We start from the raw sequence: 19,750 nt of genomic DNA, 5'->3' as shown, positions 1-19,750 counted from the left end.
ACATGGCATTATCTTGCCCTTTTTTTCAGTATGAAAATAGAGAGTGGCCCATTTTCATTGCCTATACTGCTTCCATGTCTACACCACAGGATTCTCCTAGGGAGTATCTCAATTAGGGACATCTCCAGGGAACTTATGAGAAAAAGAGAGAGAGAGAGAGAGAATGGATTTCAAGAAGTTTCGGAAAGAAACTGAGACCCAAAGGGAATTGTCCAGGGTCTTCACAACTGGTGGCACAGAATCACGTCCACTGTCACACCTTTCTGTTAGATGCTCCAGGGTACTGTTCTAAACAATCTTGGCTCTCCTCCCCTTTCTTACAGGGGCATGGTAAAGACAACAGAAGCAAAGGTCTAAAATTTGAAAATTCTATGCATATATCTATGCTTATCAATTCTTAGTCAATTGATTCACTGTTACTCACTGCATCCCCCACATCCCAGTTTTTTCTCCCAGCCTTTTGCAGGCACCAGGAAACTGATGAACTTATTTCAGAGAAAGGGGAGCAACAGACTACAGACTTGGGGGAGGGGGTGGGAATGAGAACTCAAACTCTCTGTTGGGATAAATTCTGAACCAGAAATGCTCTGAGGATTAAAATGGTACCAACAGTGTTCTGACAGAGCAGTAAGCTATGTAAGGATGCAGACCCCTGTCAGGGAGGGTCTGATAATCTAGAATGCCAAGAGAACCCAGCACTCTGTTTCTCTATTCTGTGGGTAAGCCTGAGAACTCTGAGTCCTAAGTGGGCTGCTTCTGAGTAGAGAAGGCCAGGCAGGCCTTTTTAACAACAGACACCCAATTTTCTAGAGCTAGTGGGAGCAGAACTGGTGCTGAGTGCTCCCCCACCAGGTGCCCCCTTTTGGCCCAATTTAGCACCAAAGCTGGGCTGTGCCACTGTGGTCAGTGTGCTGACACGGTAGAAGAGGCCACCACTGCTAAGGTCACGGCAGCGTGTGTGAGAAGGCAATAGGCTCATCTCTCCTGGCTTGAGGGTGAGTGGCCAAGGTGAACTGGACAGCCCAGCTCAGCGTCCAGGTCACAGCAAAGATAGCATGAGAGAGACATCAGCTGGGAAAAGAACAAGAACCTTCAATGTCACCAGGAGAGAGGTCACTGTGCCCAGGCAAAAGCCTCAAAGCAGAGGAGAGAAACATAACTGTTCCCAGGTCCCCAGAGCAGCCTGCCAGAGTCAGGAACAGGAAAGGCAAGCATCTGTCTCCGTGTCCCCATGGCAGACATGGGTTCCGGGGAATTTCTATCCCTCCATCTGCTCTAGCCCGCAAGTCCCTCACACTGGCTGACTGGATGTGGGGCACAGGGGGCGCCTTTTCGCTCTTTTCTATCTGCAGCTGCTGCAGAACAAAATGTGTTCCACCACGCCAACCACCGTGAAGAGAGGCCTTTCTGTATCTTAGGTATAAACACCCCATTTCCCCATTTTAATACATCCACACTCTCTCCTGACCCCACCTCAGAAGTGACAGTCCTCAGGCACAATGGCTTTCAGGCCCACTCTTGAGACCTGCCTATGCTAACCCCTTTCCCACCCTCCAAACAGGAAAAAGGGAAGGAAAAGAAAAACTCAGAAACCTGAAGATTGTTTGGAATTTATTCTCTTAAATAAGAACGGTAACATTTGTTAAAAAAAATTAAAAGCATAACACCTTAGTTTCACAGTAATGGCAAAAACAAAGTTACACAATTAAATTAAAAAACTCACAAAGAAACACACCAAAAACTCACAGCACAGATTAAAAACAAGGGCAAACGTAAAGGCTTTAGGAAAGGCCAGAAGCGGACAGGTGATGCGTTCCTTGGCACAGTGCGTCCTCCCTTGCTACAGTGTCTTTGTACCATGGCCATGGGAACCTGGCTGGCTGCCACCCCCCGACCTCTACCCTGAACTCCACCCCAAGCTGAATGGCCCAGGAAAAAGGGAATCCCTTAATCTGCTGGTCAGGCCTTCAAGGCCATGCTGAGGCCCATTTAGGGGGGACAAAGAACAGTCCACTGCCCTACAGAGACACACTGAACACCAAGAGACAGAAGGAAGCTGCAGTACCTAATCCAGTGATACACACACCTGGAAGCAAAACAGAGGGAAGGGGGTGGGGGGGGGTCTGCTTCTCTGTGGTAGTCCGTGAGCAACATAACCCCTGCTTTCCTAGTCTGCTTGTGAATCAACTTACTTTCTGAGGTTGGGGCCGTGTACTGCTCATTTTCTGAGATACCCACCCCCCGCCCCCAAAGTCTCCACGTCCACACGTGTGCTGGCTTGCTCTGTTCCCTCCAAACTCTGACCAGAACTCTAAGCCAGCCCAGTGACATGGTTCCCCACTGGAAAAGCTCCCTTGGTTTCCAGAACCAAGGAACAAGAAGCTTCAGAAACAGCTTCATTATTATGGTTATAATTATTTAGGACACGATAAATATCTACTTGTATATATGAAATTACACCTATATAAATATACATGTGTATATGTATAAATATTTACACATCACCATCAAACTGACTCTTTTTCTTTTTTTTTTAAACTATGACTCTTGGGGGAGGGCTGGGGAGTTAAGCTGGACTGCACAATTCTCTTTGCTCTACTAAGAGGTTTTCCAGAAATGCCTGTAAGGGAAGAGGGCTTGGGAAGCAGTGAGATTTCCTAACTTTGTCCTTACAGGCAGGAACCCCAGGACTGCATGGAATTCCTTGTATCGCATGGCTACTCTGGCCCATTTAGCACCCAAACTATAGAACCTAATGGTGATCATGCAAGGGTTGTCTAGGGACAGGGAGCAGGCATTTGCCTCTTGTTAACTGCTAGGTGGCTTTTACAGTTAAGACGTCTTTTCCATCCCATCTCTGTTGCCAGTATTACAAGAAAAGCTTTTTCTTCTCTTCCCTTATGATTCCCCATCATCTTTATGCTTCATTTTTTATTATCCTCTATATGAAATGTAAAGGGGATTCTCCTAAACAAAGAAAGGATCCAAAAAACCTGCAACTGAGGGTCTTATGTCCAAGGAGAAAATATCTCATTTGGGGTTTTTCTTTCTCTACCTGTTGTCCCAACTTTTCTTAAAGTCAGGGCAGGTACTAGGAGGCCAGGGTAGAAAATCTGTGCCAGGTCCACTAATCTATAGCAGTAAGTATACGAAGCTTGGAAACAAAGCATTTACAGATTTTGGGAAACAGAAAAGAGGGTTTCTATATTAAAAGCACATGATAAACAACAGTAATGTCTGCCTCCAAACACTAAACTAGCAGCAGTTACAGATTAGGTCACCAGAGAAAGACAACACTGCAAAGCAGGCCTGGAGTAGGTTCTTCCAACTTGTGAGTTGTTTGTTTTTTTTGGTAACAACAGTAATTTTGGCATAAGGGGGAAAGCACATAAGGGAAAAGAGGGTACTGCCACAAACACAGAGGTGGCCCAGAGGAAACGCACAGCAGGGTTAAGGGCCAGCTACAGCCTAGCTTTTCCAGCTTAGCCTTCTGGGGGATATGGGTCTAGGAGGATGGCTTATTTATACACAGTGAAATCAAGTTCATTCATTTACAGCTTTTTCTTGTCTAGAGTGTAGGAGAGGAGACGTACCATGGATCTGGGTTAATGACTGTTATCGAGGACACGTTTCTGGAACCCTGAAATGCCTGAGTTTTCTGAAGCTTTTCAAAAGGAAATTCCAGTTAACTAATCAAAGCTTTAGTCTGAGATTTAAAAAAAGACATCCCTATCAAAAGAAAAAAAGAAATCTACTTCATGCCAACTATAAAATACCATGCATGATTCTGTTCTTTTTCTATAGAGGCTAGGAAGAATTAGACACCTCGTAGGGAAAGTGCTGGGGCTTTGGCGCATGTTCAGACTCAGGGCTGTCATTTCCAAAAGCCCAAGTCCCCAGAGGCAGATACTAACTGAATCCCATTAGCCCTAAGCTGCATCAAAGTGGAGGGACAGTGCCTGCCTCATTCATGTTAGGGAGTCAAGCACTGGGATGCACATCTTGAACCCCTTGTGCTAGAACAGGCAAGTCACCTTCAGAATCATGAACCGTAGGGGCTGAGACGTCCTCAGGGATTTGATTCTTTCTTGGTTGAGTCTTTAACTACATTGTCAAACGCTTATCTTCTATCCTTGCTTTGTAGAATATTCCTCTCCTTCTCTATGGAACTTTAAATCCATTATGCCTTCAGATTAGACAGTAAGAACGGCAAACTGAGCCACAGGGGAAAGTGAACAAAACTTGGCTTGCTCAGAAACGACCTGAACTTCATTGTGTTTAAATTTTTTAAAAGAATGTTCTGTACTTGATACCGAAAAAGAAAGTTTCATTTCTCTGAGTTATTTTACTGAGTGGCCAAGTTCCTTTGGAAATCCATCTCTGCTGGAACAAGGCCCAGACTGATGAGGATGTGCTCTCAACCTGGTCAAATGCACATTCTAGACCCCAGAGCCTAAGTCTCTGTCTAGATCACTTTGGTGATTTTTCGCTACCAGCACTTCCCCCTTGTGCTCTGAGAGTGTCAACTGCAAAAGGCTGCCAGCATTTCATGGGAAAGACAGATTATAAAGGATTTCAAAGCCATAGGTTTCAAAGTCATTCGTGGCATAAACATTGCTATAAAATGTTGGTCCAATTCGTAGGGCACTTAAAAAGCTTCCCTGGATTTTAATGTGGGCACACATAGAGCAGAAGCCGAATTCACCTAGCTCAGCTGGAGTTTGCTGGGCCTTAGCCTCCAAATCACTGCCCTCTTGGGGCACATTCTCCCTTTCTCTAATTCTTAAGCACAGGGAAAGAAGCAACTCTGAAAACCTCTCATTTGAAAGTAGAGTGGATAATTCTTCTCTTTTCCCATTATGGAAATTTCACTACCAACTCCTCCACAGTTTCTAGCATTAGCTGATAATCTTTAGTTTTTATATGGTAATTTTCATGAGTTTGTAAATGGCTGCTTGAGATCTATCTGCTGTGAAAGACAGAAAAAGTGTGAGAAGCAGAAACACGGCCCATTGACTTCCTCTCTCACCTATACAATGACCCTGGGTTGTATATAGTCTGTGGCTGCCCTGGGGGTATTGGGACCACCCAGCAGTTTGTGGAACTGGGGACATATCTCACAGGCTGGCCTGACACGGAGCAGAGAGAGGTAATTTTAAGGAAAAAAACTACAATTCTTCACAACAAATCTAACGTCCATGAGCCCATGAGCTAAAACACCAGAATAAATGTGTTTTCAGAGGTAGGGATAGTGTCATTCACTTCCTGACACAAGGAAATGATTAGTGGAAATGGAACAAATTACGGTTTGGTCCTCATTAGAAGTTCAAATGCCCCAAAGTGATTAGGACAGGGCATGACCTATAGTGGTTACACGTCAAATGGAAGTGCAGTGTCAGCTTATGTAGATACCTAAATAGGGAGCGGGATGCAAGAATTTCAAGTTTAGGTGAACACAAATCCAGATCATGGGGCCTTATTACAATTCCATGCTGTCCAAGGAGTCCAGAACAAGAAGGCCCTGGGACTCTGGCAAGCAGCCTGTTCTGAATTCCTGTCTACCTGGATGGGGCCTGGACCGACCACCCCAGTGTGTCTTATGGGTGCGGGCAGACTCCCAGGCCCCAGCAACAATACTTTGAGATCGGGAATGGACATTACTGACGCTCACCAGATGGCGCCCCTACTGGCTCACGGTCTGCCAGCGCAACTCCCCTCGGATTTGTACCAGCACCTCCGACAGGCCATAGAGAAAGGGGACTCCGAACGCAAGCAGCTGGCACATGAAAAAGGAGTCCAAAGGGTTTTGGGCCACTTGATGCCCAATCGAAGAAATGTTGCTTTGGAGGTGCTGGCTCATCCCCTTGGCCTTGTCACAGAGGCCGAGAGAGTGACGCACCACCCAGCCAAACAAGGAAGTGAGGCTACCTGGGGTTCTCTCAGCAGGGCTGGCCATGGCGCTGGCCCGTCCATTTGCGTCCACAGTTGGGCCATCCTGCAGGGCTTCTCTGGCCTCCTAGGAAAGTCCGCAAGAAGAAGAGTGACTGACTGAAGCACTAAAATCTCAGAAGGCAATGGCCCCTGCCTGGCTAGTTCACTGCTCTCACCAGTCAATCCAGACTGTATTTTTCACACAGTCAGTCTTTCTTTAAAAATCCAGGACAGACTTCATGGGGCAATCGCCAGCAGTCAAAATCTAGGTCCACCCTGGAATCAGTTTCCTTTCCCCACAAGTCCCTCTGAGGTCAACAAAAGCCTCTCCAGGACGGGTTAGTAAGCCTACAAGCTGACAAGGTAACATCCTGTAGGGAAGGGAATACCCGGTTCACCTTGACAAAGACAAGTAGAGGAGCTACTCTCATTTAAAAAAAAAAAAAAAGTAAGAAGGAAAAAAGGTATTTAGATAAGTAATTCCCAGAATAAAGAAAGTTAAAGGAATTGACAAGCAGAGCAGATTATTTATAGCCACATTCCTTTGCAGGGTGTCCTTTTCTCAGAAAGATGCTTATTTACAATGACTAAAGTCTTCTCTTATATAGAGTAAACAGAAGGGTCTAACATAATCTCTCAAATCCGACTCAGGTGGTGGATGGAACATTACCTTAGTGAAATGTAGTATCAAGATTATACTCAAAAAGTTGGTTTCCTCCCCAACTGGACTGTGACTGTCTCTCAGGCCCTTCCCATTCACAAGAAAGGCAAATTAGTGGCCATTTAGCAGGCCTGGCCAACCACACCTCACCTGTCACCACACTAAAATGCACCTGCTGCTTCTCCCCCACTTACAGATGGATCACCATTACCTTTCCAGAGAGAGGAGCCACTGCTGGTCTCTTCCTCTGTGCGGAGCCGGAGAGTCGATAACAGTAGTGTGGTTTGCAGTAGAATTTACCTGTAGGCAGCAAGAGGCCGGGGAAAAGGAAGTGAGTGAGACTCTTAATTCTGAACTTGACTCCTTGGTCTTAGCACGCTCCTATCTCCTCTAGCCACAGGGCGCTGTCACCACTGCCCAGGCTTCTTGTCCAGGGTGGCCAAACCCTCCCTATAAACTTTGATTTCAGTCCTCCTCTCCCCTTTGCCCGAAGGGGGAGGGGGTTTCTTTGGGATATGTGAAGGCCATTGAGCTATCACCCAATCAGAGCCCAGAGCAAAGATGTGAGGCTTCCATGGCAGGGCCAGTGAACAAAGTGGCAGTGTGTGTAGAACAAAGATGCGGTCACATGGAAAGCTGGGAGTAGCATTTCTGGGGAAACCAAGAATGAACATAAGCGCAGGGTGGAGGCGTGAAGGCTGCAGGGGGTCGGGGAGCATTGAGCACTGGCTCTGACCGGACCCCCTCTGCTGCTCCCTTCTCCCGCAACCATTCACAAGCCAGCCTTATGCCCCCCTTAGTGGGTCAGGATCAGCATTAAAAAAACAATACAAAATCAAACCAACAATCCTGCAATGGACTGTGAATAGAATGAAGCAGAATAAAATGCATTAAAGTGCACAGTGGCATAATCAAATTACTGGTCCTTATAGCTTTTAGTTGTGTCTACATGTGTTTACTGAGTCCTAATGTAACATGTATTTTCTTTTGCAGGTGTGGTCCAAAGTTTGAAAAACAATGATCTTGGCTTTTCCCATGACACTGGTAGTGGGAATCAGTCACAAAAGGTCATTTTTTCTTGGCTCTTTCCTTACTCCCACTTTAAAGAGCCAAGTCTTTCAAAAATTAAAGGATAGACCCTATTATAGAAACTGTTGAAACAGAGTAATCCATTTATCCTTTTCATTTGCAGAAGGTACTCCTTTGACAAATGTACTTTCCTGTTCTCAAAGTTTAAATAAGAGAACCCAACCAGAAAACCAATAAAAAAGGTCAATGAAAACTAAAGCCTGGCTTTTTGAAAAGATAAACAAAATTGACAAGCCTTTACTATACTAATTCAGAAAAACAGAAGACCCAAATAATCAAAATCAGAAATGAAAGGAGAGACGTTACAACTGATACCACAGAAAAACAAAGGATCACGAGAAGCTACTACATATAATTATACACCAACAAGCTGGATAACCTAGAAGAAATGAACAGAGTCCTAAAAACATGTAACATACCAAGACTGAATCATGGAGACAGAGAAAATCTGAATAGACCAATACTGAGTAAGGAGAGTGAATCGGTAATCAAAACCCTCCCCAAACAGAAAAGTCCAGGACCAGATGGCTTCACTGGTGAATTCCACCAAACATTTAAAGAAGAATTAACAGCAATCCTTCTCAATCTCTTCCAAAATATTAAACAGGAGGGAATACTCCCAAACTTATTTTACAAGGCCAGTATTACCCTGATACCACAGCCAGATAAGGATATGACAAGAAAAGAAAATTACAGACCAATATCCCTGATGAACATAGATGCAAAAATTCTCAACAAAATACTAGAAAACCCAGTTCAACAGCACATTAAAACAATCATTCACCACAACAAAGTGGGATTTATCCCTGGAATATAAGGATGTTTCAATATACACAAATCAATAAATGTGATACACCACATGACCAGAATGAAAGATAAAATTCACGTGATCTCAACAGATGCAGAAAAGCATTTAACAAAGTGTAACACCCTTTCATGATAAAAACACTCAACAGACTAGGTTATAGAAGTAACATACCTCAGTACAAGAAAGACCATATACAACAAACCCATAGCCAACATCATTCACAAAGGTGAAAGTTTGAAAACTTTTTCTCTCAGATTTGCAAGGATGCCCACTCTCACCACTCCTATTCAACAAAGTACTAGAAGTCCTAGCCAGAGTAATTATGTAAGAGAAAGAAATAAAAGGCATCCAAATAAGAAAGGAATAAAAACTGTCTTTCTTTGAAGATGATATGATCTTACATGTAGAAAATCCTAGACTAGACTCCACTGAAATGCCACCAGAACTAATCAATAACTCAGTAAAATTGCAGGATATAAAAATCAACACACAGAAAGCAGTTGTTTCTATACATTAACAACAAAACATCTGAAAAAGTAAAGAAAACAATCCCATTCACACTAGCATCAAAAAAATAAAATACTTAGGCATAAATGTAATCAAGGAAGTGAAAGATCAACACACTGAAAACTACAAGACCTCGATAAAAGAAACTGAAGAAGATACAAACGAATGGAAAGATATCCATATTTGTGGATTGGAAGAATTAATATTATTGAAATATCCATATTACCCAAAACCATCTATAGATTCAATGCAATTTCTATCGAAATTCCAATGGCATTTTCACAGAAATAGAAAAGAATCTTAAAATTTGTATGGAGCCACAAAAGACCGTGAATAGCTAAGGCAATACTGAGAAAGAAGAACAAAGCCAGAGGCATCATATTTCCCAACTTCAAACTATATCACAAAGCTATAGTAATCAACACAGTATATGGCACTGGCATAAAAACAGATACACAGACCAATGGAACACCCAGAAATAAATCCCAGTTTGAGAAGAGAGCCAAGCATACTTGATGGGGAAAGGATGGTCTCTTCTATAAACGGTGTTGGGAAAACTCGATAACCACATATGGAAGAATGAAATTGGACCACTATCTTACACCGCTCACAAAAACGAACTTGAGATGGATTAAATTAGATTTAAGTGCAAGGCCTGAAACTACAAAACTACAAGAAAACAGGGGAAAAGCTCCTTGACACTGACCCTCTCAGCAGTGATTTCCTAGATATGACAGCAAAAGCACAAACAACAGAAGTAAAATCTATAGAAGTGGGACTACATCAGAGTAAAAAGCTTCTGCACAGTAAAAAACAATCAATAAAACGAAAAGGCAATATTTCTCCCTACAGAATGGGAGAAAATGCAAATCATATATCCGACAAAGGGTTAATATCCAAATATGTAAAGAACTCATACAACTCAACAACAAAAAAACTAACAACCTGATTTAAAAATGGGCAGAACTGAAACACAGTTTTCCAAAAAAGACATGCAAATGTCCAATAGGTAGATGAAAAGGTGCTCAACATTACTAGTAATTAGGGAAATGCAAATCAAAACCACAGGCTATCCCCTCACACCAGTTATAATGGCTATCATCAAAAAGAGAAGAGTTAAGTGTTGGTGAAGGTGTGGAGAAAAGGGAACCCTAATGAACTTCTGGTGGGAATGTAAGTTGGTACAGCCCCTATGGACAACAGTATGGAGGTTCCTCAATAAATGAAAAACAGGACTACCACATGATCCAGCAATTACAACAATTATAGCATTACAACAGCCAAAATATGGAAATAACCTTAAGTGTCTGTCAATGAATGAATGGATAAGAAAGATGTGGCATATATACACAAGAGATCATTATTCAGCTATGAGAAAGAAGGAAATCCTGCCATTTGTAATAACTTGGATGGACCTTGAAGGCACTATGTTAAGTGAAGTTAAGTCAGACAGAGAAAGACAAACACTGTATGATCTCACTTATATATGGAATTTAAAAAAGACAAACTCAGAGAAACAGAGAGCAGAACGGTGGTTGTCAGAGGTTAAGGGGTGGGGAACATGATGAAATACTGGTCAATGGGTACAAACTTCCAGTTATAAGATTAATAAGCTTGGGGATCTAATGTACAGCATGGTGGTTATAGTTAGTCATACTGTATTATATACTTGAATGTTGCAAAGAAAATGGACCTTAAAAGTTCTCACCACAGGGGCACCTGAGTGGCTGGTCACTGGTCACCTAAGTCAGTTGGGCATCTGACTCTTGATTTCGGCTTGGGTCGTGATCTCAGGGTCATGAGATCGAGCCCTGCGCTGGGCTCTGTGCTCAGTGGAACGGGGCAGCGGGGGGCACGGGTCTGCTTGAGATTCTCTCCCCCCACCCCCACTTGCGGGCACACGTGTGCACGTTCTCTCTCTCTCTCTCAAATCAATCAATCAATCAATCAATCTTAAAAAAAAGAAAAAATCCTCACCACAAAAAAAAAAAATTAGTAACTATGTGATAGGATGCAGATGGTACCTAATACTATGATGGTAATCATTTTACAGTTTATAAAAGTATAAATCAACACACTGTATACCTTAAACTTACACACAGTTATGTGTCAATTATATCTCAATAAAGCTAGGGAAAAAAAGGGGAGGATGTAAAAGTCAAAGGAAATAAAGGTGAGATGGCCTTCTTTCTTTTTCAGAGCCGGTGCTCTGATTACTACATCTCTCCTCTTTTCCTTCCAAGTAACTGACTTCTGTCTTCTTTTACCTGTACCCTGCCTCCCAACACTGACTAAATCTTTTAGAAAAATGTAGTTTATGGACTTCATAATTTCAAATAATATTCATACACATAGCATGTTTTCTGAAATAGAATTTCCCACTAGCTATTGGCACTTAACCAGAACTCAGAGACACTACATCTATTGTCAGGAACACTGACAGCCAAAGGACCATCAATCTCACTGCTGATTTCTCTATGAGGGGAGTTGAATCATGGGTTATTTTTTTCAGCTTAGACACAATCTCTTTTTACAATCTGTAATAAACCATTTCACTTTTGTGAATGTTTTTTTTAAAGATTTTATTTATTTATTAGAGAGAGAAAGAGAGCACAAGCAAGCAGAGCAGCAGACGAAAAGCAGGCTCTCCACTGAGCAGGGAGCCTGACACTGGGCATGATCCCAGGACCCTGGGATCATGACTTAAGCCTAAGGCAGATGTTTAACTGACTGAGCCACCCAGGCGCCCCTCACTTTTGTGAATTTTGGCTAAGATAAATGTAATTAGGGCAAGACAAAATTTACTAGTGCTTGGATCATATGCTTCTTTTTTGTCTGTTTTGTATCTTATTCTTTATTTTTTTTTAATTTATTTATTTGAGAGACAAGAGAGAGTGAGAGAGAACATGACCAGGGTGAGGGGCAGAGGGAGAAGCAGACTCCCCGCTGAGCAGGCAGCCCAATGCAGGACTCGATCCTGGGACCCTGGGATCAATGACCTGATCGGAAGGCAGACGCTCAACCAACTGAGCCACCCAGGCGCCTGTATCTTATTCTTTAAAAAATGCTCCTTCCTCCTCCACGTGATTCTGATGGGCTGTCAACCGTGTGGCCTAACATTATCCACCACAGGAATAAATATATGACCCATATAGGTCAGTCAGACTATCCCTTTTTCTTCCAGCCCACTCCAGGATAGAGCATGTGCTAAGTCAGGCTAACCAGAGCCATTCTGGGGGATGCGCAGGGATGGTGAGACAGAAAGGACAGCCCTTCTCTGAGAATGCTATCTACAAGGAAGATATAAACCTAATGCTTCCACTTTAATCTGACTTGGGTTTCAATTATTTATAACCAAGTCTTGTTTTATTTTAGTATCAGAAAACTATAGTTATAGTTACTTTCATTCCTTTCTTCTATTTTTTTCCCCTGCATTAGTTTGCTTTTTTCTACTAAGTAGAATCCTAGTATTTTAAAATACAACTCAATAGGCTAAACTCCAGGGAGTCCTCATTGAATTCTGCTATAATATCCTAAATTAATGAAAGAGGCTTAGGTTTCAAAACAAATCCTAAACCTAACCAAAAGGTAATTTTCAAGAAAAGTCCAGAAAATTGTTTTCTCTAAAAATGCAGTATAATGTGATGGAGGGAACATGAGCATTGAAGTCAGATCTCAGTTTAAATACTGTCTCAAGCACTCAATAGCTGTGTGAACTATTTAGCATTTTGAAACACGTATCTTCATGTAGAATATGAAGATAATACTCATAGGGTGAGATAAGTAAATGAGAAATCACATTATGTGTGGCAGGTACTCAGTTAATGTATCTCCTCAAACCCCTTCCCAAGCTCAACATGATGGTACTTTTTACTTCTTAGATTAATAACAAAAAGAGCTAATTTTTATCTAACATTTACCATGTGCCAGATACTATCATAACTATTATAATATCTACCAACTCATTTAGTCCTCAGAACTCAATAAGGTAGATATTGTTACTCTCCACCTTTTTCCAGGTGAGGCACAGAAGGGTTAAACAACCTGCCCAAAGTGTCCCCTACTCTGTAAATCTCACAGAGGATTTGAACCTAGGAAGCTTGGCTCCAAAGTCTATACCTTTAGTCACTATGATGCCTGTCTCAATCAGTGAATACAGCCACACTAACGTTATAAACTAACTACAAATTATGGTTGGTTCTGTCAAGCCACTGATTTTAGATGGTCTAAATAAATTAAATCTTGATAATTAAATATGGGAGTGACTAGAAAAAGAAATCAGAGGAAACAAATGGCTAAAGGGCAAGCTTAAGGCATAATGGGCCATGACTCATTCATTCAACAGCTCACTGAAGGCCATCATAGGACAGGTACTAATCTAAACACTGAGAACGTTCCAGTCAAGAGGACAGACTAGTCTCTGCTCAGATAGAGCAGATAATGTGTGAATAAGTATCAGGTAGTGATGAGTACCACAGATCAGGAGGTCTGCAAATGCCTCTCTGAGGAGGGAATATGCAAGCAAAGCTGTGAATGACAAGAAGCCTACCCTGTGAAGATTAGGGGGAAGTGCATTCCAGGGGAGGAGACAGCTAGTGCAAAGTCCTAAGGTAGCAGTGGCCTAATTAGGTTTATGAAATGGAAAGAAACCAATGTGGCAGGAGTACAGTGAGCTAGCTGGCAGCAGGGAGGAAATGTAGGCCGGGGTGGACAAGCGAAGCTCTCAGCCTGAGCGGATTCTATTTGTAGTGCAGCAGACAGTAAGGGTACAAAGCAGCAGGCTGGAAAGATCTGATTTACATCTTTTAAGATCCCTTGGTTGCTTTGTGGAAGCAGACTCTAGGGGGCAATGGTGGAGGCAGGGAGACCAGTAGTCCCAATGGAAGATGCAGAGGGTGGTCAGGGTGGTTGGTACTCGAAGAGATAGACAGCAGTGGACTGTTTCAGGCTTGTTGCTACCGATGGTGGCCCTTCACAGACCACCTTAGCAGGTAGTGGGTTTTCTCTCCTTGAGATGACAGGGAAAGACTTGACACACTGTCTGATTTAGAGTCCTTGTCTGAAGAGCTGGCAGCAGTTGAAAATAAGCTAGTATTTGGCAAAAGAAAGAGGAGCTTAGGACTGCATCCTTTTAAAAGAGCTGAAAGGAAGACTAATCAGGGACAAGGGTAAAACATGGATATTTCTCTGAAGCGTAAGATTCTCAATTTGCCTGTGTGGAGCTGACACAGGCCCAGAGTCACTAATCCCAGAATGTCTGACCTGGAAGGGATCCCAGAGGTCATTCAGGGCAAATCAGCACTTACTAGTTTTGTGTGAACTTGAACAAGGAACTTATGACTTCTCTGAATTCGCTTCCTGATTTATAGAATTGCAATAATAAAACCAGTTACTGTATAGGGTTGTTGTGAGGACAGAAGGACATGGTATGTATTTGAGGGCCCACCACAGTGCCTGGGTTACTTTTTTTCTCTTACAAACGGCCTATGACTTCCCTTTTTCTTATGTGAGGCCCTTCAGTTAGATTTCTGAGTCACACAGTAATGTGGATAAAGAACAGACTAAAGCTTTAGGATCCCTAAAATTCCATTCTTTTCTCTAGTTCATCTGTCCTTTGTGGAGGGTCTGAGTTGATGAAAAATTCACTTGGGTTAGAATCTGGGGAGCTTGTTTAGATCTGTTGTCCTCCCTGCCCCAGTCAACGTCAACAATGCACCTAGCCAGGCTGGCCTGCCTCATCTGCTCCCAATGTCATGGTCATTCCCATCTGAGCTCCTGTCATTCTCTTGCCTGGTATGCCCTCTCTTCCTCCACTGAGACATTTTATACTTGTCTCTCAGAGTCTAGCCTAAGGTCAGTTCAGTCATTCCTAAAAACTGGGGAGCTTCATCGATTTCTTCCTCCTCTGAACTTGTGCAAAGTTAGAATCTATATTTTGTCTCTTAGCCCTTAATTATATACTCTTCACCGTCTGTTGTTGCTCCATGTGCCCTTGTCTTATCATGCCCATCAGAATGTAACCTCCTTGAGGAACATTTTACATTTCATCCGTGTCCTCAAGAGAATGTGGCAAAGATGAGTACACAATCTATGGGCAAAAATACTTGGGGATCTACTGGCTGGACCTTGAAGGATCTTCAACTGTCTCCTCAGTCAAAAATTACCTACCAGTGTAGTAATGGACATACATATATACCAGAAAACCAAATATATTTCCCCTATACATTTGGTCTAACTCCACAGTTCCGGACTCAGCTCCAAACACTTGGAATTCCCTAGATAAAGGTGTCTTTTGTTGTAATAATTCAGGTAACTTTTAGACCCCACCCAAGGGCAGGGGCTGGTTGCCAGAAGGACGAACTGTGGGATTAGAGGGTACCCCCTTTTAGGGTACTCCCCAACTCTCCAGGGGAGAGGGCTGGAGATTGAATCAAACAATGGCCAATGACTTAGTCAAACATGACTGCAATGAAGCCTCCATAAAAACCCCAAAAGGATGGGGTTTGAAGAATTTCCGGGTTGGTGAACATGTCAAGCTGCAGGGAGAGCAGTGCACCCCTGGAGAGTTGCCCCATGGAAGCTCTATGCCCTTTCTCCAGACCTTGCCCTATGTATCTCTTCATGTGGCTGTTGATTTCTATCTTTTATCATATTCTTTAGTAAACTGGTAAACTTAAGTGTTTTCCTGAGTTCTGTGAGACGCTTTAGCAAATGAAAAGAACCTAAGGAAGAGGTTGTTGGAACCCCCAATCTGTAGCTAGTGGGTCAGAAGCACATGTAACAGCCTGGGGCTTGTGACTGGTGTCTAAAGTGGGGGATGAGGGGCAGTCTTGTAGGCCTGAGCCCTTAACCTGTGGAATCTGATGCTATCTCTGGGCAGAGTAGACAGTGTCAGAATTGAGCTGAATTTTCATATACCCTGTTGGTGTCAGAGACTTGCTTGGTGTTGTGGGGCTGGTGGGGTGAGGGACTCCCCACACCCCTACATTGGAATTGGGTCTGAGAATCCAAAAAGAGGTCACATAATGCCACCTCTGTGAGGACGCCTATTAATCTAGGTCTTTTCATTACTTTTGAATCAGTAAGACTGCCTCTCAAAAAAAGTTCCTTCAGCACTCCACAGGAATGAGTACAGTAATCAATGTCTTTAAGGTTAATTGAAAAGGTCACCAAAGAGTTTTCAAATGGCAGACATGTCTGTCTATCAGGCTTTGTCATCTATTTGTATAATTCCCCACCTTCTGCTCCATTAAGGTCTTTCTATTATAAAAACAATACATGCCACGAAAGGCCAGGGCTTGAACACTGCAGTAAATTAGATTTAGATCCTGTGGAACAAACTCTCAATTCATCAGAGAGATGCTGATGCTAGAGAGAGATGGGCATAATTTGGTCATCCTCCAGAAGCAAAGTCTGAGAACCCAGGTGGCATGAGATCCAGTTTTAATTTGCTGTCACTGACCTGTGGCAAGAGATAGGACTTCTACAGATCTGTGATATCCCCTTCTCTAAAGTAAAGACAAAAAAAGCCTCATCCTCTGTGTCTTTTATTTTAAGATCTCACCCTGAGGTAAGAAACACGTGTCTGTGAAGCCAGGGAAATGATTTAGGTAAACACATGCCATTCTCATTACCATCATTGCTGAGTAATGCTATGCTACAGCCTGGTGACTTTAGGGAAATATTTATAAGAGTCTCAGAGAAAAAAACAGAAGAGTAGAGGGAGATGGATGGGAAGGGTTAGGCGAGGCAGAAAAAAATGTATATATAAGAACACAGTAAGAGGCCCTAAGATCAGTTCACATGGAAAACAGTGTTCCTAGGCCCAGTTTCTAAGTGCAAACAGGCTTACCGTCCTCAATGTCATAGGCGTAGGCCGAGAGGCGCAGGGTGGTGGCACAGTACTCGCATTTGAAGCAGCTCCGATGGAAGAACTTGCCCTCAGCACTCAGCCTTTCCATAACATAGACCCGCTTCCTGCAGAAATAGCACGTGTCGCTGCCTCCCAAATTCTGCGGGAACTCCTTCTTTATTGAGCCCTGTAATGGGGGGCAGTGGGAGGCACGTTAGGGCAACACTTCTCAGGCTCACCTCCAGGAGGTGCACGACCCTCTCCAGATGTGAAACGAACCCTCACTAAGTGATTTTGCTTTGAGACAGACTAAGATGGCTCACTTTGCTATTGGCTCTCCCCCAAAACAGCGGCACAAGTGCAGAGACTGTCACATGTGCCTTCTATGCAGTAAGCAGCAGGAACTGGGTTCTGAATCAATGTTCATCAACAGTTGAGAGGAGACCCCAGGTGGTTTTACAGAATTTCACAACAATCAAACCGAATTATTTTGGCAGAATTCTGTTTTGAAGGTAGCATAAAAATACCTCTTTAGTGTTCACATGGTTCTACATGGATATGGGTCCCCTGGACTCTAGAGAAATCACTTTTAGAGATACTAAGTACATTTTTCCACACGACATTCTAAACAACCATTCAGTCCTAGAAATTGTTACGAAATTCAGATAACCTAAAAAAAAATTAACACATGGCATATATTGGCTATATATGTTACTAAGCTGCTTAGAATTAACCAGGTTTATTTACCACAGCTGTGCTATATCTAGATAGATAGTGCCCTTAACACATCTCTTACCAGTTCCTTCTTGTCTAGAAGGGTTTTGGGCTGTTCTTTCCTTTGAAGCTGATTGGCTATCTGCTCAGCCAATGAGCTCACTCCGCCCGTGTACATCTTTATATACTTCTATTGGTTGGAGATTATAAAATGACCAGAATGAAGGGAAATGAGAAGGAAAAAAATAAATAAATTAAGAAGACAGGGAAAAAAATCATTGAAAGGTATAAAATGAATACAAGGTGCAGCAGCAAACCATGCCAACACAGTGCCCACAAGCAGGGAAACTTGGTGGTAAGAAAAATGGTGTCATTGTCCACACAGACGTATCAGCATTGGTAAGAATAATGGCTGCAGGAATAATTAAATTCAGTAAGGGAGAATTAGTCTTTCATGTCTTTTTGGAACATAGAGTTCAGGGAGGTGGGAAGACAGGATGGATACAAATATAGAACAGAGTAAGAAGGGCCCATATCCTAGTGACTCAAATTACATATGAAGAATTCAAGATGAACAACTCCTACCAAAACAGCAGATGTCCAGATGAACAGCATGTTTCAAGTTGGGTCTGGGGAGGGCTTGGGAAGTTACTTCCTCATTTAGAAAGAAACCAACCTCACTCTCGCAGGGATGACTCTCCCTTGGGTAAAAGATGCCAATAGCCTTACTAGTGATGATCACCTTCCTCCTATTAATGCTTCGCTCACAACCCCTGTCATATGCATCAAATATTCCTGAGCTTTATCTGGAAGAATCCTTCTCAGCCCATTCTCTCTGTTGGTATTTATATGTTCTATCTGGGCACTAAGGCTAAAACATTCTAGACTGGGCTGGGCTTCTTAAACTCGGCTGCAGGAGGCTAACACCTGCAGCCATGCAGACAAGTGGTTTGGTATAGTCTTGGGAAATCAGAATGTGTTTTTAGTCCAGGAGGGATTATTTTTTTATAGGTTGAAAAAAGAGAACAGAAAAAATCCAACCAATTCAATCCTCTTTCTAGCAATGCGGAAGAAGTAACAAGAAACTACCAAATTTCAATTGTAAGCCTTCCTGCTAGGCAGCCTAGCTTTGAGCCTGTCCCCAGTGAATGAGGTCGAAGCCTTGCTGGCTGTCCTTTAGAGACTCCACAGTCACCCTTCCACATGGAAATGATCAGGAAACCCCATGTGTGCAACACTCCTCTCATAAACTATGTGCAATAGGACAGCTGCCCGCCGAGTGTGAGGAGTCCTGACTCTAATTCTGACTGAGAAACACACCAGGGCAGTTGTCTTGGGGGATGTTCACAACTCCATTAGGAAGTGGTTTGAATGGACAACACGCAAAGCCATGTGTAAGAGAATCGCTGGCCTGAGCAACGGCATGCCCTGGGCTAGGCAGGAACAAATAAGAGAAGCGCTCTGGGGGAAAACTAACTCCATGTTAACTCTATGATAATAACAGAAACACAAATGAGCAAACAATTCTCCAGGGTTCCACTGGAACTGAGGAAGTCAATTCTATTTTTCAATTTAAAATAAGGAGATTTCCAAGGATTGGTGCCACTTGCTCATTAACTCCACAGCTTATACCCATTAGTAGTCGAGAAAAACAAGTGGCTCTAAGATCTAAACCTTCTTTAGCTTAGAGATATCAGGGAAGCTTACGCCTGGAACAGACTGGCACCAGGCAAAGCAGAGCACATCATTTAACAGCTGACACTGAGGGTGCAGAAAATTGCGCTTCATTCTGCAGGAAGTAAGTGAGAGTGTAGACCAGATGTCACACATGAGGCTGGGACGCTGAGCAAACCCTGGGGCCTCACTGCTCAGCCAGGACCCTTCCCTCCCACCAGGAACCGGCATCCTCAGCAAATACATACAGCCCAAGGCTGCCTGCGTGCAAAGGCATTGGTCACATTCAGTTCTCAGCAATGTGGTAATACTGACAAGCATCCCCCAAGAGAGGTGGAGACTCAAGTTCTATTTATTCTGGCATGAAAAGCAGATGGTTTCCTTCTCCCCAATCTTAAGAAATAGTCTAAATGTAGCAACTGTTAGACTTATACTTTTGCCACCACACATGCATATGCTTCTGCACACGTACTGCATAGACTGCTCAAGAATGGGAAACACAAACAGAAAGGGC

General features: G+C 43.0%; 1 protein-coding gene across 4 annotated transcripts in view; it reads right to left on the bottom strand.

Moving 5' to 3' along the window:
- Window positions 1–19,750, bottom strand: part of MICAL3 (microtubule associated monooxygenase, calponin and LIM domain containing 3) — a 200,348-nt gene that overhangs the window by 70,134 nt on the left and 110,464 nt on the right. For all 4 annotated transcript variants that reach the window (XM_028121095.2, XM_028121097.2, XM_088025843.1 and 1 more), the window contains 3 exons: window positions 16,849–17,035; window positions 6,804–6,892; window positions 5,929–6,016 (listed from right to left, as the gene is read on the bottom strand). In XM_028121095.2, the coding sequence (XP_027976896.1) occupies window positions 5,929–6,016; window positions 6,804–6,892; window positions 16,849–17,035 (364 nt within the window). The remainder of the gene's footprint in view (window positions 1–5,928; window positions 6,017–6,803; window positions 6,893–16,848; window positions 17,036–19,750) is intronic.

Source organism: Eumetopias jubatus, unplaced genomic scaffold, assembly GCF_037043125.1.
Source record: "Eumetopias jubatus isolate StellerSeaLion01/CBP00866 unplaced genomic scaffold, mEumJub1_p1.0 scaffold_8, whole genome shotgun sequence".
NCBI classification, from domain to species: Eukaryota; Metazoa; Chordata; class Mammalia; order Carnivora; family Otariidae; genus Eumetopias; species Eumetopias jubatus.
The sequence above is the reverse complement of the archived record's forward strand: the minus strand, read 5'-3'. Positions and strand labels throughout refer to the sequence as shown.